The sequence below is a fragment of the Crocodylus porosus genome, unplaced genomic scaffold, assembly GCF_001723895.1.
Source record: "Crocodylus porosus isolate Cpor-Errol unplaced genomic scaffold, CroPor_comp1, whole genome shotgun sequence".
Lineage (NCBI taxonomy): Eukaryota > Metazoa > Chordata > Crocodylia > Crocodylidae > Crocodylus > Crocodylus porosus.
In genome coordinates, this window is record NW_017728948.1 from 31,182,084 (window position 1) to 31,201,506 (window position 19,423).

Below are 19,423 nucleotides of genomic sequence, written 5' to 3' on the forward strand. Positions count from 1 at the left end.
AACACCTTCAAGAGTAAATTGGATGCTTATCTTGCTGGGACCCTATGACCCCAGCTGACTTCCTGCCCTTTGGGCAGGGGGCTGGACTCGATATATTCCCAAGGTCCCTTCCAGCCCTGATGTCTATGAAATCTATGAAGCCACTTGGAGGGCAGAGGGCTTTCTGGGGGCAGAACTTCGGGGACCTCTGGGGGAGTTGGCTGCTAAGCAGCAGGAGAAAGGCCAGTGGGGAAGAGTTGACTGTAGGGACAATGTGGAGGGGTCTGGACCAAGCGACAACCTTATCATGTCCTTGACCCTAGCTCAGGTTGGGGTCAGTAGCTGACTTTGCCAGTGCCTTGGTACCAATGGGGCCACCTTGCAGGCCATACAGAAGGCCAGATGTTGAACTAACCTGCTTCTGGTCCAGGGAGAAGGGGCACCAGGCCCAAGATGGCACCCAGCTGGACTGCAGTATTCATTTGCATATCTCATTGGAAAAGGGGTGGAAGCTCTGATGTGAGGAGCTACGTGGCCCGCATAAAGACTGGAGAGGTCTGGGTCAGTGGGCTCATGGACTCTGGCTCAGGTCAGATATTTGTCCAGGACCAATATGAAGGTCAAAGACATCCCAATTTGGGGAATATAGTTATATCCCAATTAGTGAAATATATTCATGTCCCAATTGAGGGAATGTTCTCTGACAAATGCAGAAGCTCCTAGTGGGCCCCAACTCAGTGGAGTCTATGCTTGAAAAGATCTTTTCCTTTTTGGACCCAGAGCTATTTGGGCCATAGCCACAGTCATGCCATGACTGGAGGCAACAAACGTGCTCAGGGAAAGGTGTTGTAGTCCAATGTAATTTAGATCCCTTAGAGCAAGAAGGCAATGTGCCAAGACCCATTGAGCCCAGCTTCAAGCTGGACCTGGATGAATTGGGAATGGGCCAGGATTTTTTGTGGGACCAACAGGGGGATCCCGTGTATGTGAGACTATATGGACAGTTGGGTTGAGCTAATGGATGCATCCTTGATCCCTGCCTAACCAACCAGGATCCACATTTCAAACTATAGAGGGACCTCCTAGTTAGAAATATACATTTCCAGAAATTTTGAAGCCATGGATAAAAGCTATTTTTTCCCTTCCCCTCCCCTTTTTTTCTGGAAAAAAATGGAAATTTGGGGGAGATTTGAAATATTTGCAATATTTATTTTCTTAGCACCCCTTACAGATCAAAATTCAATTTGCTACTTTAAGAACATCAGTTGTATCATGTATAATTTGGTGTGCTCATAAAATTATCATGTTTGATATATTAATTAAATTTAAAAGTATAGTTTATTCAGATAGTAATTACAAATTTACTAATTTAATTTTCTTTAAAGTGTTTTTAATTTTTGTTACAAATGGAGCTACAAGCTGCTGAACTCTAAGGAACCTAGCATCTCTTAGTTTTTGCCAGTTTATGAGAAGCAGGCAAAAATTAAAGTTGAAAATAGAAGAAACCATCAACATTATAGTAAAACAAAGAAAGTTATTATGTATTCTGGACTTAGTCTCCTCCACAGTGTCAAGCAGATACAGAAAGCACTCATTTTTAGAAAAAGAGCTGAGAAATAAAGGGAAAAAAACCCCAAGACTCTGAATACAAAATTTGCTACATGAAGCTTTGTCTAATCAGTCTCATTTTCTGAGCTATCACTATCAGCAGTTTCTGCTTCTTCTGATTCTTCCGATCCTTCATTTTTATTATCTTCATGGACTTCTGAAAACTGAAGATTTGTCCAGATTGAGACAAGCTTCTCTACTCTTTCACATGTTAGTGTATTTCTTGATTTGGTGCAAGTATTTCCAAACATAGACCGGTTTCTTTCACATGCTGCAGAAAATGGAGGAATCTGAAGCAGGCAAGAAGCAAGAAAAGTCAGAGGCTGTCATACAAAGGCCTTGCCACTGTGTTGCAGGAGGGGATATGCTTGACAGAGTCCCAGGCTGCATTCCTGAACCAAATACCTGAAGATGTTCTGTATTCTGCAACATTTGAAATTACCTTTCCAACATCCAGTCCTAAATGTGTTGCTTGTTTTGTAATCCAGTCAAATGTAGTAGCAGTGCTATCATCACTAACATTTCTGCCTTTGAATCTTGGATCCAAGAGATTTGCAGCAGCATGAATTAATTGAGAACAAAATTCTTCCCGTCTGTTGATAAAGTCTTTCACTTTTCTTTCTTCTATACTTCTAAGTGGAGATGCACTTAGATTCTCAAATGCAGTTGATTTTATCTGGGCCATATGGTAAGGAATGTCTAACAAAAGTGCACTGTCTGATTCAGATGCAATGATTGCTGAAGAAATTGGCTTTAGAATCTTCAGGGAGTTCTGCAGCTGAATCCAGAAGACATCCTCATCAAGTACAGCATTCCTTACACTTCTGGGTACTTTAAGATCTTCAATTATTACTGGTTCTTGAAGAGCTTCTTTGTTTTTTAGTAAACTTTCAAATGAGATCACCACTCTACCCCATCTAGTTTTATTATAGAGTTTGAGTGTCACTATTTTATTCTTTCCATTCTTTTCTTCCTGCTTCTTCTTAAAGACTGCAGCTAAAATACGAGTAGCTTTTACATGTTTTATAACTTGTTTTACTCTTCTATAGATCTTTTGCAGAATGTCCAACTTTGTGATGTCATTAAGAAGCAAGTTTAGCCCGTGGGATGCACATCCTATTGCAATAATATGTGGATATTTATCCGTTATGATCTCCCATGCAGCAAAGCAAATACTTTACCACTCCCAATCTTCTGTAGAACGTCACATATTTTACTACTGATATACTCTGCTGTATGCCTGTTCTCTCCTGTTTCAATGCTTCTGTAAAAATCTGGTTAAGGTGTTGTTATCCTAAAGTTTATGATTCCTTCTTCCCACACATTTGTTATCCATCTGTAAGCACTGATAGACACATTGCTTTGTTGATTTTTCCTTTCACAGATTTCATTACACATTCAGATTCTGACTCTGAAAGAGGCTTGCTGAAAGAATGTCTGCTGGGCAAATGATATGATGGTCTTAGTAATTTAAAAGCTTCTTGGCAGTATGCATTTTCAGTTATAGACAATGACGTCCTAGAAGAATATATTGCTCTTGCAAGAGCTTGGTCGATTTTTTCCTGATCTTCAGGTGTCATCTTGTCTACAAATGAAGCTATTGAGAGTCTTTTGTATACAGCTGGTTACAATATTTGGTTACTTGAGGATGTTGATTGGGCAACCCTTTGTGATGCTGATGTTATAGAAGAAGCAGCAGCAGTAGGAGGACTTCTGGATCAAGAATGCTTGGAAAGAGCTACTTGCACTTTCATCATCATGATCTATTTCCTCCTCCATATCCACAAAGGATTTTTTTAATGTCTGCAAGACGCTTCTTACCATACAAGAATGTGTTTGGTCATCCTAATAGCATTTAGAAATGCATAATTCATTTGACAGTATTTCCAAATCACATTTTTTTTCCTCAGAATAACTTGCGTGTGGAAATGCTTCCATAAGCTAAAAGTTGGTAGCACCATTTTGCTGAGGTAGAAGAAAGGAAAATTTAATACACTGGCTAGCTTGCATATATAAACACTAAGCTACACCATGGACAAATTTAGTACTGAATGGAAGGGAGGTTAACTGTGAACAACTTCCCTGCCCTGCAGGCCTCACCTCACTGCTAAGATTGTGTGATTTGTCACAAAACATCAGATTAGTAGGAATTCAGTTATGAATTACAGAGGTTATAACAATATATGAATGCAGCTAACATATAGTTTAATATACTGAATTCAGAGAAATTTAAACTCTTAACTTTCAATAAAGATGCATACTTTCTTTCAGCACCTTTGTGCTGCTTCTGTATTTCTGTGGATCTCATGGTCACAGGACCAGGAGGAGGCAGGTTTCTTCCAACTCCCAAACCTGTAGACTTGCTCTGTCTCCTCTCCTGAGGCTTTTGAGCAAGCAGGGCAATGCACTCCCTGTTTCTGATCTCTGCAGGAACAAATGAATGCTGCTGCCACTGTCCACTCTTAGTCCTTTGAGGCCTAGTCAGGAGGGCAGGAGCAGATCCACCAACCTCTAGATCAGAAGTCAACAATAGAGGAAGTCCACAAGCAAGAAGGCACTGAATCCTTCTTCCTTCTCTTGTGAAAACAGCAGTGCTCCCTGGAGGCAGAAATGCATCTTGCTTTTGCATTTGAGAATAGTACTGTACTGCTTGTCCTCAGTGTACAGGAATTGTAATGATCTGATATTGTAGATAGTCTTACATAAAGGTCTTTGTATTATATAGTTATTAGAAAATATTTTGTGGGGGAGTAAAGGGTAGCAATATATGAACACCTTGTCTTAAACATTTTATTCATCATTCTTAAAGAAAATATTTCATAAGAGGTTCCAATTGGGGGGGGGGGAGGGGAAGAGTCCTCAGAAAAAAACTGAAAAAATGGTTCTTTTTCTGAATTTTTCTGGGTTTTTTTTCTGGGCCTTCACATCTCTACTCCTAATCCAAATGACTAGAGACCAGGCCACGAGCTGTTGGTGCCCTGGCCTTACTGCAAGTGGGTGCTAAGATTGGCTCATGACATACCTTGGAACGGTCACCTGGGGCAGGAGAAAACCCAGAACTAGTTGCTAGCAAAACTGTTCTGGCCCAAAAAGTATGACAGGGTTAAGAAGTACTGTTCCTCATGTCCCAAGTGTCAGTTAATAGTGCCCTGGCTTAAGCCCCATTGGTGCCAGTCCCCCTGGTTGATGACCTGTTCAAGCAGAACAAGGTGAATTTAGGTGGCCCACTGGAACCCAGCTCCCAAGGTGCTTGATTCATGTTAGTGCTCATGGATTGTGCCACCCACTACCCAGAGCTATGGCAATTTGGTTGGCATCCTCCCAAACTATGGCCTCGAAGTTGATACAGATCTTTTCCCAGGTGGCTATCCCAAAGGAGATCTTATCTGACCAGGGTATAATTTTTGTCGTAACTATTTCAAGAGGTTTGGGGGTTGCTCAAAGTTTATTCCATCAAGACCTTGATGTACCACCTCCAAACTGATGGACTCATTCTGTGATTTAACCAAACTTTAAAAAGGATGTCATAGAAATATGTAGCTAATGCGCCTCAGAATTGGGACAGGTTACGCCCCTACTTGTTGTTCAGCATTTACAAGGTACTCCAGTCCCCTACAAGCATTTTGCCATTTGAGCTATTTATATGGGAGATAGCCCTGAGGAGTGCTGGACTTATTGCAGCAATTGTGTCAGTCCCAGGTCTCAACTGTACAGAATGTCTTACAATATGTCTTAAAGTTATGTGAGTGATTGGATTTGGTGGGGCACTCACAAAGGAAAAGCTGCCCAGCACAGAAGAGGAAGAACAACATTATAATAAAGGGGCCCAATTGCAGGTATTTCAGCCGGGAGACCAAAAACTGCTTTTACTGCCATCATCAGAAAGCAAACAATTGGCAAAATTGCAAGGCCTATTCAAAGCACTACTGTGTGTCAAGTGAGTCAAATATAGAATATGTCAACCTTCAGGGGCTCAAGATCCTCCCACCAATCCACCAGCAGAGCCCCATTTGGTGAAGGAACTAACCTTGGCTCAGCAGGGAGGTATGAAAGCCACGCTGACAGATTTTATGGAGATGTTCATGGAGAAACCCAGTAAGACCACAGTGCGGCCAGCAGGCCCCCATTTGTGGGAGGAACTAACCTCAGCTCTGGGAGATATGAAAGCCGTGCTGACGGAGTTTATGGAGATCTTCACAGAGTCACCCAGTAAGACCACATTGGTGAAATACCGGATTATTTGTTTATTATCAAGCCCATATCCACCATCCAAAGAATATGCTCATGAATTCCTGTGTGGTTAAGGGACACAATCAAACAAGAACTGACAGAAATGCTAGACCTGGGAGTAATAGAGGAGTCTGCAAGTGAATGGAACAGCCCTGTTGTACTGGTCCCAAAGCCTGACCATACCATCAGGTTCTGCATTGACTTTCACAGGATAAGTGTGATTCTGAAATCCAGTGAGTACCCCTGGCCTAGGATAGATGAACTGGTAGTAGGAATTGGATGTGCCTTGGACCTAGTGAAAGAATACTGACAGATTCCCTTGGACCTCACATCCCGAGAAATAACAGCCTTCGCTACCCTATGGGGACTATATTACTTTCAGACTCTCCTCTTTGGACTCCATGGTGCCCCAGCAACTTTCCAGCAATTTATCGATAGGATATTCTGGCTGCACCAGGCATATGCGACTGCCTACTTAGATGACATCATAATATTTACTAATATGTGGACAGACCACATTCAAGGAGTAAGGGCAGTCCTACAGTTGATCCACATAGCCACTTATGGTCAGCCTCGCCAAATGCCACCTAGGCAAGACTGAAACCAGGTATCTCGGGTACATCCTGGGCAATGGCAAGACCTGGCCTGTGACAGACGAAGTACAGGACCTGGTACAATTCTTGGTACCCACATAAAAAGACAGGTAAAATCCTTCCTAGGTTTGGCTAGCTATTATTGGTGATTTATTCCCCAGTTTGTAGCCCTCACAGCCCCCCAACTGACCTCTTATGAAAGGGGGCCCCGCAACAGATTCAATGGTCACTGGAGTGTGCAAGCACGTATGAAGAGATAAAATGCTTACTGTGCAGTGATCCAGTCCTGCGTTCCCCAGGATATGGGGAAAGAATTTACAGTATAAGTAGATTCTTCAGAATGGGGTTTTGGGGTGGTATTCACACAGGAATTCAAAGACAGGGAACACTTCATCATGTACCTGAGCCAAAAGCTCCTTCCCCAAGAACCAAAATATGTGATGATTCAAAAGGGGTGGCTAGTGATTAAAGGGGCCATAAAGGCCGGTATTATCTCTTGGGGACCCACTTACAGTTAGTCACTGATCACGCTGCATTTAAATGGCTACATGCCATGAGGGAGGCCAATGCCTGATTAATGTGGTGGTACCTAGCTATACAGTCATTTAACTTTGAAATATGCCACCATGCAAGAACTCCCCATAAAAATGTGGATGACTTCTTTAGAGAAGGCAGGGGAGAGGTTGAAGAAATGAAAGTGTACCTCGGGCTCCACTCTTGGAGGGGAGGGTACATAACAGACTGCAGGCATGCAGCTTGGATCAGTTAGCCAGCCAGTAACAGGCCACCCGCCTAGGGGGCTGCAGCTGACTCAGTCCATCAGTAAATGAGGGGAAGTTGACTGGTTGACCACAGAATAAAAGGGGGACAGGAATAGGAAGTGAGAAGATAGGACCTGAAGTCCCCGTCATTGTTAATGCAGAACGGCAGGTCTCTCTGAGGAAGAAGGAGGAGTCTAGGGGGCTTGCAGTTGTTCACTGTAGATTGTTTATATTTTCTGTTGAGCTCTATGGTGTGGAGTAACCCAGGGCTTGAAGCTTGTATTAGATTGGTTTTATTTTCTACTGAGCTCTGTAGTGCAAAAAGAACCCAGGGTATTATTCCCTGTATTGCAGAGCCCAGAGGAAGACTGTTGCTGGGACCAGATTAAGGGAGTCACTTCAAGGTTTCAAAGACTGATTCAAGGCTGGCAGTGCCGGGATAGCCAGGTGGCCCACTACATAGCCACTCAGGGAAAATCATTACAAATAAAAGAGAATAACCATATTAAACAAAAATTCATGAAACAACTGCTGTATCACTCCATATCTTCAATACATGGAAACAGGGAATACATGGCTAAGCACCGTTTTTGTGATGATAGTAATGCTATTTTTATTTAAATTAAAGTAACAACTAGGAGCCAGAATAAAAATCAAGAGGCTGTAGTGCTATGAGCTGTTTGGTGTTTTGGAAAAAAAAAAAAAGAAGAAGACAGGTTCTCTGCTCAGAACTTTCCAGGATACATTAGTTAGATTACAGAGACAGAAACAAAAGGTTTTCCTTGGGAAGAAGAAAGAGGAATGAACTGAACAGAGTTGAACAGAAAAGCAGAAGCCATAGCTTATTTCTTATCAATGCCAGATGGTAGTGATTTGTAGGCATTACAACAGAGATAGTCTTCAAGGAGGGATTTAAAGAAGATGAGTTTAAGACAGTTTACAAGTTTTTCCCATGCAATAGGGAGCAGCATGGAAGGAAATGCAGAAGTGCTTAAAAGATAAGTAGTCAAGCAGGTATTCAGCCGTGCCATCACTATACAAATAAAGGCAGGAGATGTTGACTGAATATTTTGGCAGATCGAATGGGGCCAAATGGTGATGGGCCTGAACATCAAAACAAGGAACTTGTGTTTGATGTTTAGACTTGAGGAGCATTTATACACATGCTTCAGGAATAGGGGGGGAGGCATTTTAATTAGAGTGGACTTGAGAGCCACTCTAATTAAACTAAAGCTTTAACTAAAGTTTATCTAACAAGCTTTAAAGTGTCATTCTTCAGCGTGGGGGCGCTAATACACCTGGGGCTGGAGTGTGCTGAAGCATGGTAATTACCACACTTCAGCAGACTCAATTAATCGAGTCTGTTCTGACATGTTACAGTGTGTTGGAGCAGCCTCACTGCACATTTATTGGTACCCCAGATTACTAGGGGAGACAGGTAGCCAGGGGACTCGTGCAGTCAGTGTGACAGCTGGAATGGTGTAGACAGCATCATTTTGAATGGATTGGAGGCAGGGAGCAAAATGTGGCTGACCAATAAGGCTACAGTATAAACAAATGTCATACTTAGGGTAGGATCAGCTCTGCCAGCAGACAGGCACAGCTGATCATCTGCATTGTACCAAGTTGTGGTACAGTAGTACAATATGTGCACCTGAGGAATTCTCTGTCAGGGGATTCATGGGGTGCTCCCCTGTAATCAGGGAAGCTGAGGCAGGTGCTCTTGGGACTTCATGGGCCTGATCTGGTGGCTTAGTGCCAGCACTGGTGGCTGTGTGGTAACGTTTCTGCCTACCATGTGGGAGATTTAAGTTTAAGTCCCAGCTGGGGTGAGCTAACAGGGAGAAATTTCTCTCACATGGGCTTGTCTATGCCTGGAGGGGTTGAGGTGTGAGCTGAAGACTGTAAGGTTACCAGTTCAAGGCTCTGTGTTGCCTCCTGTTTTTCCTGTCTATGCAGGGGGTCAGACTTGATGATCTATTGAGGTCCCTTCTGACCCTAACATCTATGAATCTATGATCCTGCATGACCCAGAAATTCCCCTACAGGGATTGGGCCTCTGAAGTCTGGGAGCACCTGCCTGGGGTAGCTGGAGAGTGCAGGCAGCTCCATACTGACCGCACGCTCCCACCATAACAACAGGTGTCCGCTGCAGGAAAGCAGCATAGATTTTTATCACTTATTCTAATTTGTAGCTATAAGAGTATTTCTGGCACAAGGGGCATGGACATCTGTTTGCTTGAGCTTTGTGCCACCACAAAGGTAACTTCTGTTTGCAGCCTAAGGCAAGTTTACAGCAGGTAAGGCATGAGAGGATGCAGACTTTAGCAACGGCTTTGATAATCTGGACAGATATAGGTGAAGCCTTGAAATATTGTGTAAATAAAAACAAGAGCAAGAGCTGGACTTGGATGCATGAGCTGAGAAGGGTGAATTGTACATGATGCCCAAATTGCAGAGCTGAGTGACTGAGGGTTCGGATGCTGTTCAGAATGACAGAGTAAAGATGCTGTGATTTGATCCAGAAGAATCTTGTCTTGTCTTGGGATAAGTAGTGGAATTGGAGAAAAAAAAGACGAGGTAGTAGTTGTAGATGACATGTTCACTAAGCCAAGAAATAAAGAGCAAATTGGGTGGTAGCTGCAAATATATGTAGTAGTGCTTTGATCTCATCTTAAGGGTATCAACAGATAGAGAATCCACTGTTTCCCTTGGTAGTTTGTTTTAGTCACAGTAAGCATCTGAAAAATATGCTACCTTACTTCAAATGTAAATCTTTGTGGTTTTAGTTTACCACTGTTGGTTTTTGTTATGCTTTTTTTTTTTTTCTGGTGGATGAAAAAGTACTTTTGTATCCAGTATATTCTCCAGGTGAAGGTACTCAGACTCCCATATCAAATCAGCACTTTCATTCAATGGGAATTTACAACAGTTTTCTTTTTTGTGTCTTCTTTATATATAACAATATCAAAATATCAATATAGATATATATATATATACACACAGGTATCAAAACTGTACATACACTATTTCAGTATTATTTTGATTAGTGTTGTATGCAGAGATAAAGTCACTTCTGTTATTCCACTCCCTTTTTATTTATAGATCAAGTAATTTGACTGCCTCCTTTTGGCACAGCATTGCATGAGAAGTATACATTGATTTGCTTGTCTACAGTGCCCCCTTAGTTCTCCTTCATAGTCAGTGCTTTCCAGGATAAAGTTCTACATTTTGTCACTGCATTCTCTGTTCTTTTGCATTTGGCTTTTTACACATTTTGTTTGAGTAGGTACAGTTTACAAGATAATCTTGATAATTTTATGACTGCCCAGTTCTGTTTTCATTATTATTTGCCCCCCACCAATCTCTGTATTCTCTGGAAATATCAGCAGTAATTTTTATATTTACTTATGAATCACTGCTAACCTCTGCCCTGTGACCTCTGCTAGAAACAACAACTTTTTGACATCACTTGATTAGCCAATTCTTAATTAATTTTACATATGCCTTCCTAGTAAGATTTGAATGGAAATTTTTGCCGCATCAAGCCAAGTATGTGCAAAAGTTGAGGCATTTTAAATCTGCCAGTGGTTCTGCAAGGGTGCTGCAGAGCTGCTACTGCCAATGTAGCCAGGTGAAACTGTCCAGCATGCCTCATTTCCAGGAGTGAATGTTGTGCAGACCAGGAAGCAGTTGCAACAAAAGCCCCTCTGCATGCTCCCCTGCTCTGACCATTGGGCAGCCACAGGCTTGGAGAATGTGAGGTGCTGGAGTGATAGCAAGAGTCTGTGCTCAGCACAGAGTCTCTTAGCTCTGTCCAGGCTAAAACAGATGGGGTGCACAGCCACAGTCAGGACTCCTCTTGCTGCCTGGCCACTTTCCCCTGCAGGCTGCAGCAACTACTTTGTTAACCCTTTCACATCCACAGCCAAATGAAGGCTTTTACAGCCACTATCTATATGCAGATCACTGGCACCTGAAAGAGGGTTAACAGAAAAGAGAGTAAGGAGGGTAAGGGAAACTCCACTCTGGGTCTGCACTGCAAGCCTTCAGCCCACAGGTGAGCCCACACTGTGGCAAGTAGAGCTCTGCCTGGACCTTCTATCCCCCTTCTCCTGCTCTCTGCAAAACCTGCTCTGTGCCCAGGGTGCAGAAATAACTAGTGATGCTGCTGAAACAGTTGTTCTCATGTGGGGTGCTCCCAAATTCAGAAAAGCTACTGAGGGGTACCTGGAGTCTAAGAAAGTTAAGAACCACTGACCTCTGGATTTGCCTTATTCCACAAAGATTGACACAGACTTGTTTGACCAGATGTATTCTCTTTAAACCCATGTTGACTGGAATCCTGTCTTTTAGTTCTTCCTTGGTAGTCTTCTATCAGCTGGACCCTGGTATAAGATTAGACCTCTACCAGACTTCTGGAACTTCCCCATTATTCTAAGATTTATGAAAAATGAATATCAGGGAACCAAGGGTCTTCTCAGCCAACTGTTTTAAGGATTCTTGGGTTCATCTGCTGTTTAAAAATGTAATCAATCTTGTTCAATTACTTCTTTTAGTTATTGATGGGCAAGAAGGTGCCTTGTCATCATCCTGCTTTTTTCCCAGATGGAGAACAGAAATTTTTTCCTCATTTCTTGTTCTCTGAAGTTTATAGCTTATATACAAACTGTTGCTCCAACTTCCAGTCTACTCTCTGAAGTGAGGTCACTGAGTATAATCACAGAATACCTGGTCAGATGTGGTCCATCAGTGGTTTCAGCAGCTTTCTTTTCATTCACTGTGAAGATTTGTGGCAGACTTGTGCATGAAAGATAAACAACATTGCCTTCAAGAGTGAGCATGGGGAGACTTTGGAAAAGCTAGACAGAGGATGAAAACTGGTCTGCAACAGGCTGGTTTTATGTTGAGACTTATTTTAGGACTGGGAATGAAGATGAGTCCAGAATCTTAGACCTCTTAATGGACGATCTTATTTTGACAAATGACATATCCAGGAATCTCTGATTATGCATGTCAGCTTACCAGCACCACTGAGTCTTTGAAGTACATAAGCTTCCTGGGAACATTGGGTATTTGTTCCAGTCTACATACCTATAGCATACCCACTGTCTAAACTCATAAAGAGGAAAGTTTCATAAACTGAGGAGCTTAACAGTCAAAACCACTCAAATGCTTTCGTACTTTCTTGTCTGCTTTGAAACATGATTTCATAATATACTACTTCTAGCCCACAAAATTCTGAAGTTATCATTTATGGTATTATTACCATTCTTGCTTGTGACCGTTCAGTCACATTTACCATATGTGTAATTATCTTCAACAATAGAACAATTATAGAAAGCAGTTTTTATCTTTTGATGCTTATACTATTTGTATAGAAACACATTAATTATAATAGCAGGAAAGAAACCTGAAACAAATATTTGACCACTCCAAATATAAGATGCCCACTTTATGAACTTAGGTCCAGCCATATAAATTCCATTTAGTAAATAAAAATACAAACCCCTAGAACTCTTGTTTCAGAGATGATAACTTTTATTAGACCGACTAAGAAATCACAAAAAGACTCTTTTTCTATAAGCTGTCGGACACACATGCCTTTCCTAAGGCTCAGGGAAAATTAGAGATGCTAAAAGTCCCCATAGGTAGAAAATAAACTTCATTTTGCACAGAGGAAGCTGAAAGTGAATGTCTGTTCCTCTGGGTCCATGATGCTGGGTTTTTTCCTAATTTCTACCTATTTACATTCTCACTGACATCCTGTCACACTTTTAGCTTCTTTCATTCCTTGGAGTCTCAGAACAGCAGAGACTTCCTAAGCCTGAAGAAGGGTGATTGTGTCCGAAAGCTTGACAAGATTTTTTTTTCCAACAACTCAGTTGGTCTAATAAAAGATATCACATCTACCTGAAGAACCTTGCCTGTCTGGGTCCATGAGAGTTTCTTTGTGTGAGTTGCTTTTTGATGTGCAGATCAAGCAGGATTCCTTCCCTGGTGGTGTCAGATGGCAGAAAGGCAGGGAAGTGTAGGAATATTTCTTCCTTGTTCAGCAGTGAAGTTTATAATCCAAAATTGGCTAAAAATGTCAAATTTTAGCTGATTTTGGAATTACAGACTTCATTGCTGAACAACAAAGAGAGATTTCTATACCTCCCTGTCTTTCTGTCATCTGACACTACCAGGGAAGGAATCTTACCTTATCTGCATATCAAAGAGCAACTTGCACAAAGAAACTCTCATGGACCCAGAGGAACAGACATCTACCTTCAGCTTCCTCTCTGCAAAATGAAGTTTATTTTTCATCTATGGAGATTTTACCATATTTAATTTTCTCTTAACCTGAGGAAGAGTGCATATGCCCAAGAGCTTGAAGAAAAAAAATAATAATTATATTTTTTTTGGTGATTTCTTAGTTGGTGTAATAAAAGGTATCATCTCTGAACCAAGAGTTCTAGAGTTTTGCATTTTCTTTCATCTCAGACCAACACAACTACCAAATACATCCCATTTAGTAAGTGGAGAATTTAAACTCACACTAAACCTGCAGTCTTGGTCTCTTTCGTCCTTCTGCTCCCTGTTGTGATCTGACTTTAATAATGGGAGTATGTGTTTTATCAGGACAGAGGGAGGTTGGGAAGCAATGACACAATATAAGCTTCAACTTGCAGTGAAAGAGGATCCAGAAGTTCAACCTTTATTTCTAGGGAGCTACCTAAATTGTGCTGGAATTGTGCTGCTCTTTTTACCATGCAGAGTCTTTCCCCTCTCCCTTAGTCCTGCTGATTGGCAGGAGGGCCCTGGTGACCCCACCACTTACTCCTGATCAGCCAGGAGGGAAAAAACCTCGGTTTTAAATATGCCCTGGTTTTGCCTCCCATCTGCTCAGCAGCAGACAGTGGGATACCTGGGGCCCTTTGCTCAGTCAGCAGTGGGAGGCAAAAATCACAACATATTTAAAACCATGGTTTTTGCCTCCTGGTCAATCAGGAGTGAGCAGTGGGGCTGCTGGGGCCCTCGGCCAGTCAGCGGCAGGGGAGGGGCTTGGGGTAAAAAGAGCAAGATTATAGGAGCAGCTGCGGAGTGCACTTCCAGTATGAGTTAGGTAGATTTCTACTTATTTCTTTTTTTTGTATGCTGGGGCATGGAATAACTTGCCAAATACTAAAAACTGACTGGCAAACTTTAAAATGCTTCTGTACCACTGTCCCTAATGATAATATCATATTACAAGACATCAGGTTGATAACACTATATTTCTTCAACCAAGCTCAGTTACCTATATTCTTGAGGTCACCAATATATCTTGTATCACTTTCTTTATGGAAAACTCAAGTTCACCATCAGTGATCAGCAAGCTGAAACTGAACTCTGTATATGCTGTGCCAAGTAACAGTTTCTGATGAAAAAAGCAGCAGTTTCAGATTATCTCATAGAAACCTGGCAGAATCCCTCTTAATTACTGATGATCACTTTCCTTTTTATTTAGTAGTGGCTGGTTTCCCTGGTATTTTCATACTCACAGTAGTATTTTCATACTCGCAGTAGAGTAGAGACTATTCCATATACAAGCTAAAGGCAGGTAAATCTATAGTGTGTGCATTTCTTCCACAGTGAATCCCTTTTGGTTTACTGCAGCTGAACCTCATTAGATTAGGTTTTAGTAACTGCTTTCCTACACTTTAATGAAAGACCTAAAAATCACTTTAATGGAATGCCTATAAATGTAAAAAAGCAGCTACTTATGGGTCTGTTACAAGTCCTGGGATATTGATGCAGATAAGATGCAGTCCCGGATTGGTCATTAGGCCTGTGCGAAGTGGGAAGTATTTGCTTCGGATGCAGCAATTTGGAGATACAGTGATTTGATTTGGTGATTCGAATCACTGTCCCGATTCGATTCAGCTGAAGATATTTAGCACTGACTCTTATTTGGCCATAGACTATACAAGCAGGCATTGATGGCAGGAGCAGCTTGGGAAGCAGCAAGAGAAGCCCTGGCTTGAGCCAGCAGCCCTGGGAGAAGCCGTGGTCAGGGCAAGGCAGGCAGTACTGACAGCCCCTGGAAAAGCCATGGGGGCTGGGGGAGAATGATTGGGAGCTGGGAATTGAACCAGGAACTGGGGAATTGAACAGGGAGCTTGGGGGAAACCCCTGTTCGTTCCCCCAGCTCCCAGTCATTCCCCCCAGCCTCCGTGGCTTTTCCTGGGGCTGCCAGCGGGTGTGAGCAGGGGGGACAGCCAGGGGAGCAACCAGACAATCCACGGCTTCTCCCAGGGCTGCCAGCTCAAGCCGGCACTTGTCTGGCTGCTCCCCCACCTGCTCCTGCCAGCGTTGCCTAGTGCCCGCCTGTACAGTCTATGGCCGAATCGCCAAATCTCTGTGAATTGATTCAGAGGCTTCCGATTCGATTTAAAGAGATTAATGGGTCTCTCAATTCATTCAATTCAGATTCAAAGATTTCGCCACCGAATTGGGCTGAACCTCTTCCGAATCGAATCAGCTACTGAACCTTTGCACGGCCATTAATAGTCATCTTAAAAATGAGTCAGTAAGTCATACTTACTGGACACAGTTTTCTGAGTCTATCAAACACTAGCTTCATTTAAAGTCATGGATATTTTGCAGCTTTTGAAATTTGTCTCCTAAGTGAGAAAGTGTTCTTCAATTCAAAAAATTGTTTCCTTCCCACTCAGTTTTATGCAAGATGATAATCCATTGCTGGAAAGAGTGTTCTGACAGGCCTTCAAATTTATAAACTCAGTATATCTCTTCTGCCTATCATTTAAAGGGTAGGCATTATCTCAGCCAGAAAGGAGGATAAACAATCAGCTGTCTACCCATTTTTCTCATTTTTTCTTCTTGTTTTTGACATGGCAACTCCGAAATATTTATGGTCTTTAGATTTTCTCTCATTTTAAGAAAAGCCAAATTAATGAAAATGGCCTTGTGTGTATAGGCTGAATGTATTAGTGCCTACTTTATTGAACTTTGAAAGTTTGCCAAAGTTAACATCTTTCAGGGTTTACACTGTTAGTAGAGCTTTAGTTTGTGTGCAAGAAAATCAATGTCCTTTAAGGGTGGTTTTTGTTCGTTTGTTTTTAGGCAACTGCCTGGGGCTTATTGCATACCTTCCTGAAACACTAAAGAGCAGCTGCTGGTGTTTTCTTTTGTATAGCCTATAGATGGAATATACTGGGTTTAGCATCTTGGAGCTAAACATTTTGGGTACCTATACCAGAGTGGATTTAATTTAGATCAAATTGATTTAAATCACGATAAAAATCACGATTCAAATCACTGGTCAGGAAGCCTCAATTTAATCATTGTTTTCTACAAAAAATGCATTCTTGTTGTTTGATATCCTACTCATTCAACTTCTTGAAACTTTGCACTTTTAGAGAAAGATAAGGGCTTTACTGTGTGTACACAAACTTGCAGAGAGACAGCAGGGCTGATGTGTCTGTAATCAAGTCTGTTATCTCTCATCTCTGTATACTGCTGTTAACAAGGATGTTAGCTCTGGAGACAACAAACTCTCCCTATGCCTGAAGAAGGGTGTTTGTACCTGAAAGCTGGCAAAGAACAATATTTCCAAGTACTTAGTTGGTCCAATAAAAGATATCACATCTACCCAAAGAACTATGTCTGCCTATGATCTCTGGAGACGCAAATCCACAATTTGAGAACTGAAACTAAGTGTCATAGAGATACTTAATGGGATCTTCTAGACTGAGTGACCACCGAATCCTATTGGGTAGAGTGGTTTTCTTTCATCTTTACTAATCTATAGAGGAGCATCTGGGAATCCCATAAGATTGGACCCCTAATATAGTCCATAACCTATGAAGACCTCTTTATAAAACTTCTAAAAAGGTTACATGAATATATTGTCTCAAATAGTATATAATTAGAAGTTAGAATCCCTATTTCATGATGACATCTTTGAGCTTTAACACATCATAAATTAAAAGTATTTTATGTAAGTTTATTTTTTGAAGCATCTTAACATAAAATTTTATTAAATAAAAAAAATCTGATTTAAATAAAATACTTCTTTTTAAGTTATTTTTTTTAATGTTTTTTATCCACCCTGGCCTATACACAAGCATGGAGGCTGCTCTGACATGCTGTAATTAACTGAGTCTGCTGGAGCATGGTAGTTACTGCACTCCAGCCAGCCTCTGTATCTCATGTATCAGCATCCCCCCACTTCAAAAGAGCAGTGGGGGTGCTTTATCTAAAGCTCACTGAATGAGCTTTAGATAAAGTTCCCCCCACTGCCATTTTTAAGTACAGGGATGCTGATACATGAGGCACTTCAGGCACTTTAATTGGAGCGGCTCTTGGAGCCACTCTAATTAAAGCAACCTCCACCCCCCCAGAGCCCATTGATTCTAGCCAGCAAAAGGTGTGTACCTCTCCTGAGTCCCACTCAAGTGAAGAATGGAAGTATAAGGCTTTTTTTTTTTCATCTTTGTAAATCAGTGTTTCTCTGGGAATCTCCAGATATCTGACCAACGCCACCAGAATCCTGTTATAAAAACTGGACCAATGTGCAGGTGTTTACATATATTTTTTAGAGTTTTACTGACAAGTTTCTGTGGAACCATTTTTTGATGCATCTTTTTTATTGAACAGAGAGAGGGGGAGCTTTTTTAAAATCTTTCTTATATTTCCCTTTTGTGTTTATGTTTGTAATACTTACATTCTGCTCCTGATCTTGTTGGTCTTGTGAATTCAAATTGAAATTGGAGTGTAGGGGTTACAGAACTAGAAATGGCATGTTATTCAGGTACTGCAGGTGTTTTGGTTAAAGTATTTTGGAAAATAAATCTGGTTTAGAAAATAGTCAACTCATATGCTGGAGTACTTTTCTGACTATATTGTTGCTGTTTCTTATAGACGACTCAATAACAATGAATTCACAGTACTGGAAGCTACTGGGATCTTTAAGAAGCTTCCTCAGTTGCGTAAAATGTAAGTTTATTATCACTAAGAACCTCTTTTCAAATAGTGTATTAGTTTATTAGTATACTTTTCTATAACTTTGTGATCTCACTTCACATTAGGGCTGTGCAAAACAAAAGCGTTCTGTTTTAACCAGCATTTTGACGTTTTGACAGAACAGTGTTTTGTTTCGACTTATGTTTCAAGTCAAAACGGCTGTTCCATTTCGTTCCATCGAAATGTTTTGGTGTTTCGACCCTGTTTCAACATTTTGCCCATAGGATATCATAGGGAAGGTCAAAAGAGGCTGTAACTTTGTCTGTTCTGACCAAATTTGGATGAAACATGGCAGAATGGTAGTCCATTCTAAGGGCACAACACATGCCAAGTTTCAAGAAGGCAAGTTTCAAGGAGATAAGTGCAGGGGTTTGGGGAAAACTGCATCTTAAGCTGTGGACAAGCAAAACTCATGACATGGGTACTTGTGTAACTGTGTCTGTCTTGGGGCACGGGGGGCGGTGGGGAACTACTACAGGTCTGGCTGCTAAGCTAGGAGTTATGGTCACAAACTCCTGGAAAATCGTTTCAGACTCGTTTCAGGCTCAACATTAGGAAAAACTACTTCACAACTAGGGTATCCAGACTGTGACCATTACTCCTACCTTTCCCTAAGGGTGCCCTGGTGAACCAAGCCCTAGATGTACACTTCTGATGTAGCGGTGAGCTGCTACCAGGTCTCCTCTCAGCCTTCTCTTTCTCAGGCTGAAGAGTCCCAGGTCCCTCAGCCTTTCCTCATATGGCTTGCCGTGCAAGTCTCTGATCATACAAGTGGCTCTTCTCTGGACTCTCTCAAGCTTTACCATGTCCTTGTTACGGTGCGGAGCCCAGAACTGGACACAGTACTCCAGCTGCAGTCTCACCAGTGCTGAGTAGAGGCGAATAGAGCAAGAGAATTGCTTCTTTGCAATGGTTCTGCTGGAGATGCATCAATTGATGCATGCCGGCGTATTGTTTGCTCTGCTGGCTGCAACATCACACTGCTGGCTCATGTTCATGCTGTGGTCAGTTATTACCCCCAGGTCTGTGGTGGCAAGTGATGGGGGATCTTCAGTCCTGTTGCCTGATGAGAGGCAGCAGTTGCACAAGCACCCATGTCATGAGTTTTGCCTGTCAGCAGCTAGGGGTGCAGGGCCCCAGGACCCCCATGCACCTATCCCCTTGACAGCTGGTAGGCTTTGTGGCCTCAGCAGGGACTAGCAGGCCTGCAGCTTTCACCCTGCTGCGCCTTAACACACACAG

General features: G+C 41.9%; 1 protein-coding gene across 3 annotated transcripts in view; it reads left to right on the forward strand.

Moving 5' to 3' along the window:
• SLIT2 (slit guidance ligand 2) overlaps positions 1–19,423 on the forward strand; it is a 446,646-nt gene that overhangs the window by 341,834 nt on the left and 85,389 nt on the right. For all 3 annotated transcript variants that reach the window (XM_019552853.1, XM_019552854.1, XM_019552852.1), the window contains one exon: positions 18,080–18,154. In XM_019552853.1, coding sequence (XP_019408398.1) covers positions 18,080–18,154 — 75 coding nt within the window. The remainder of the gene's footprint in view (positions 1–18,079; positions 18,155–19,423) is intronic.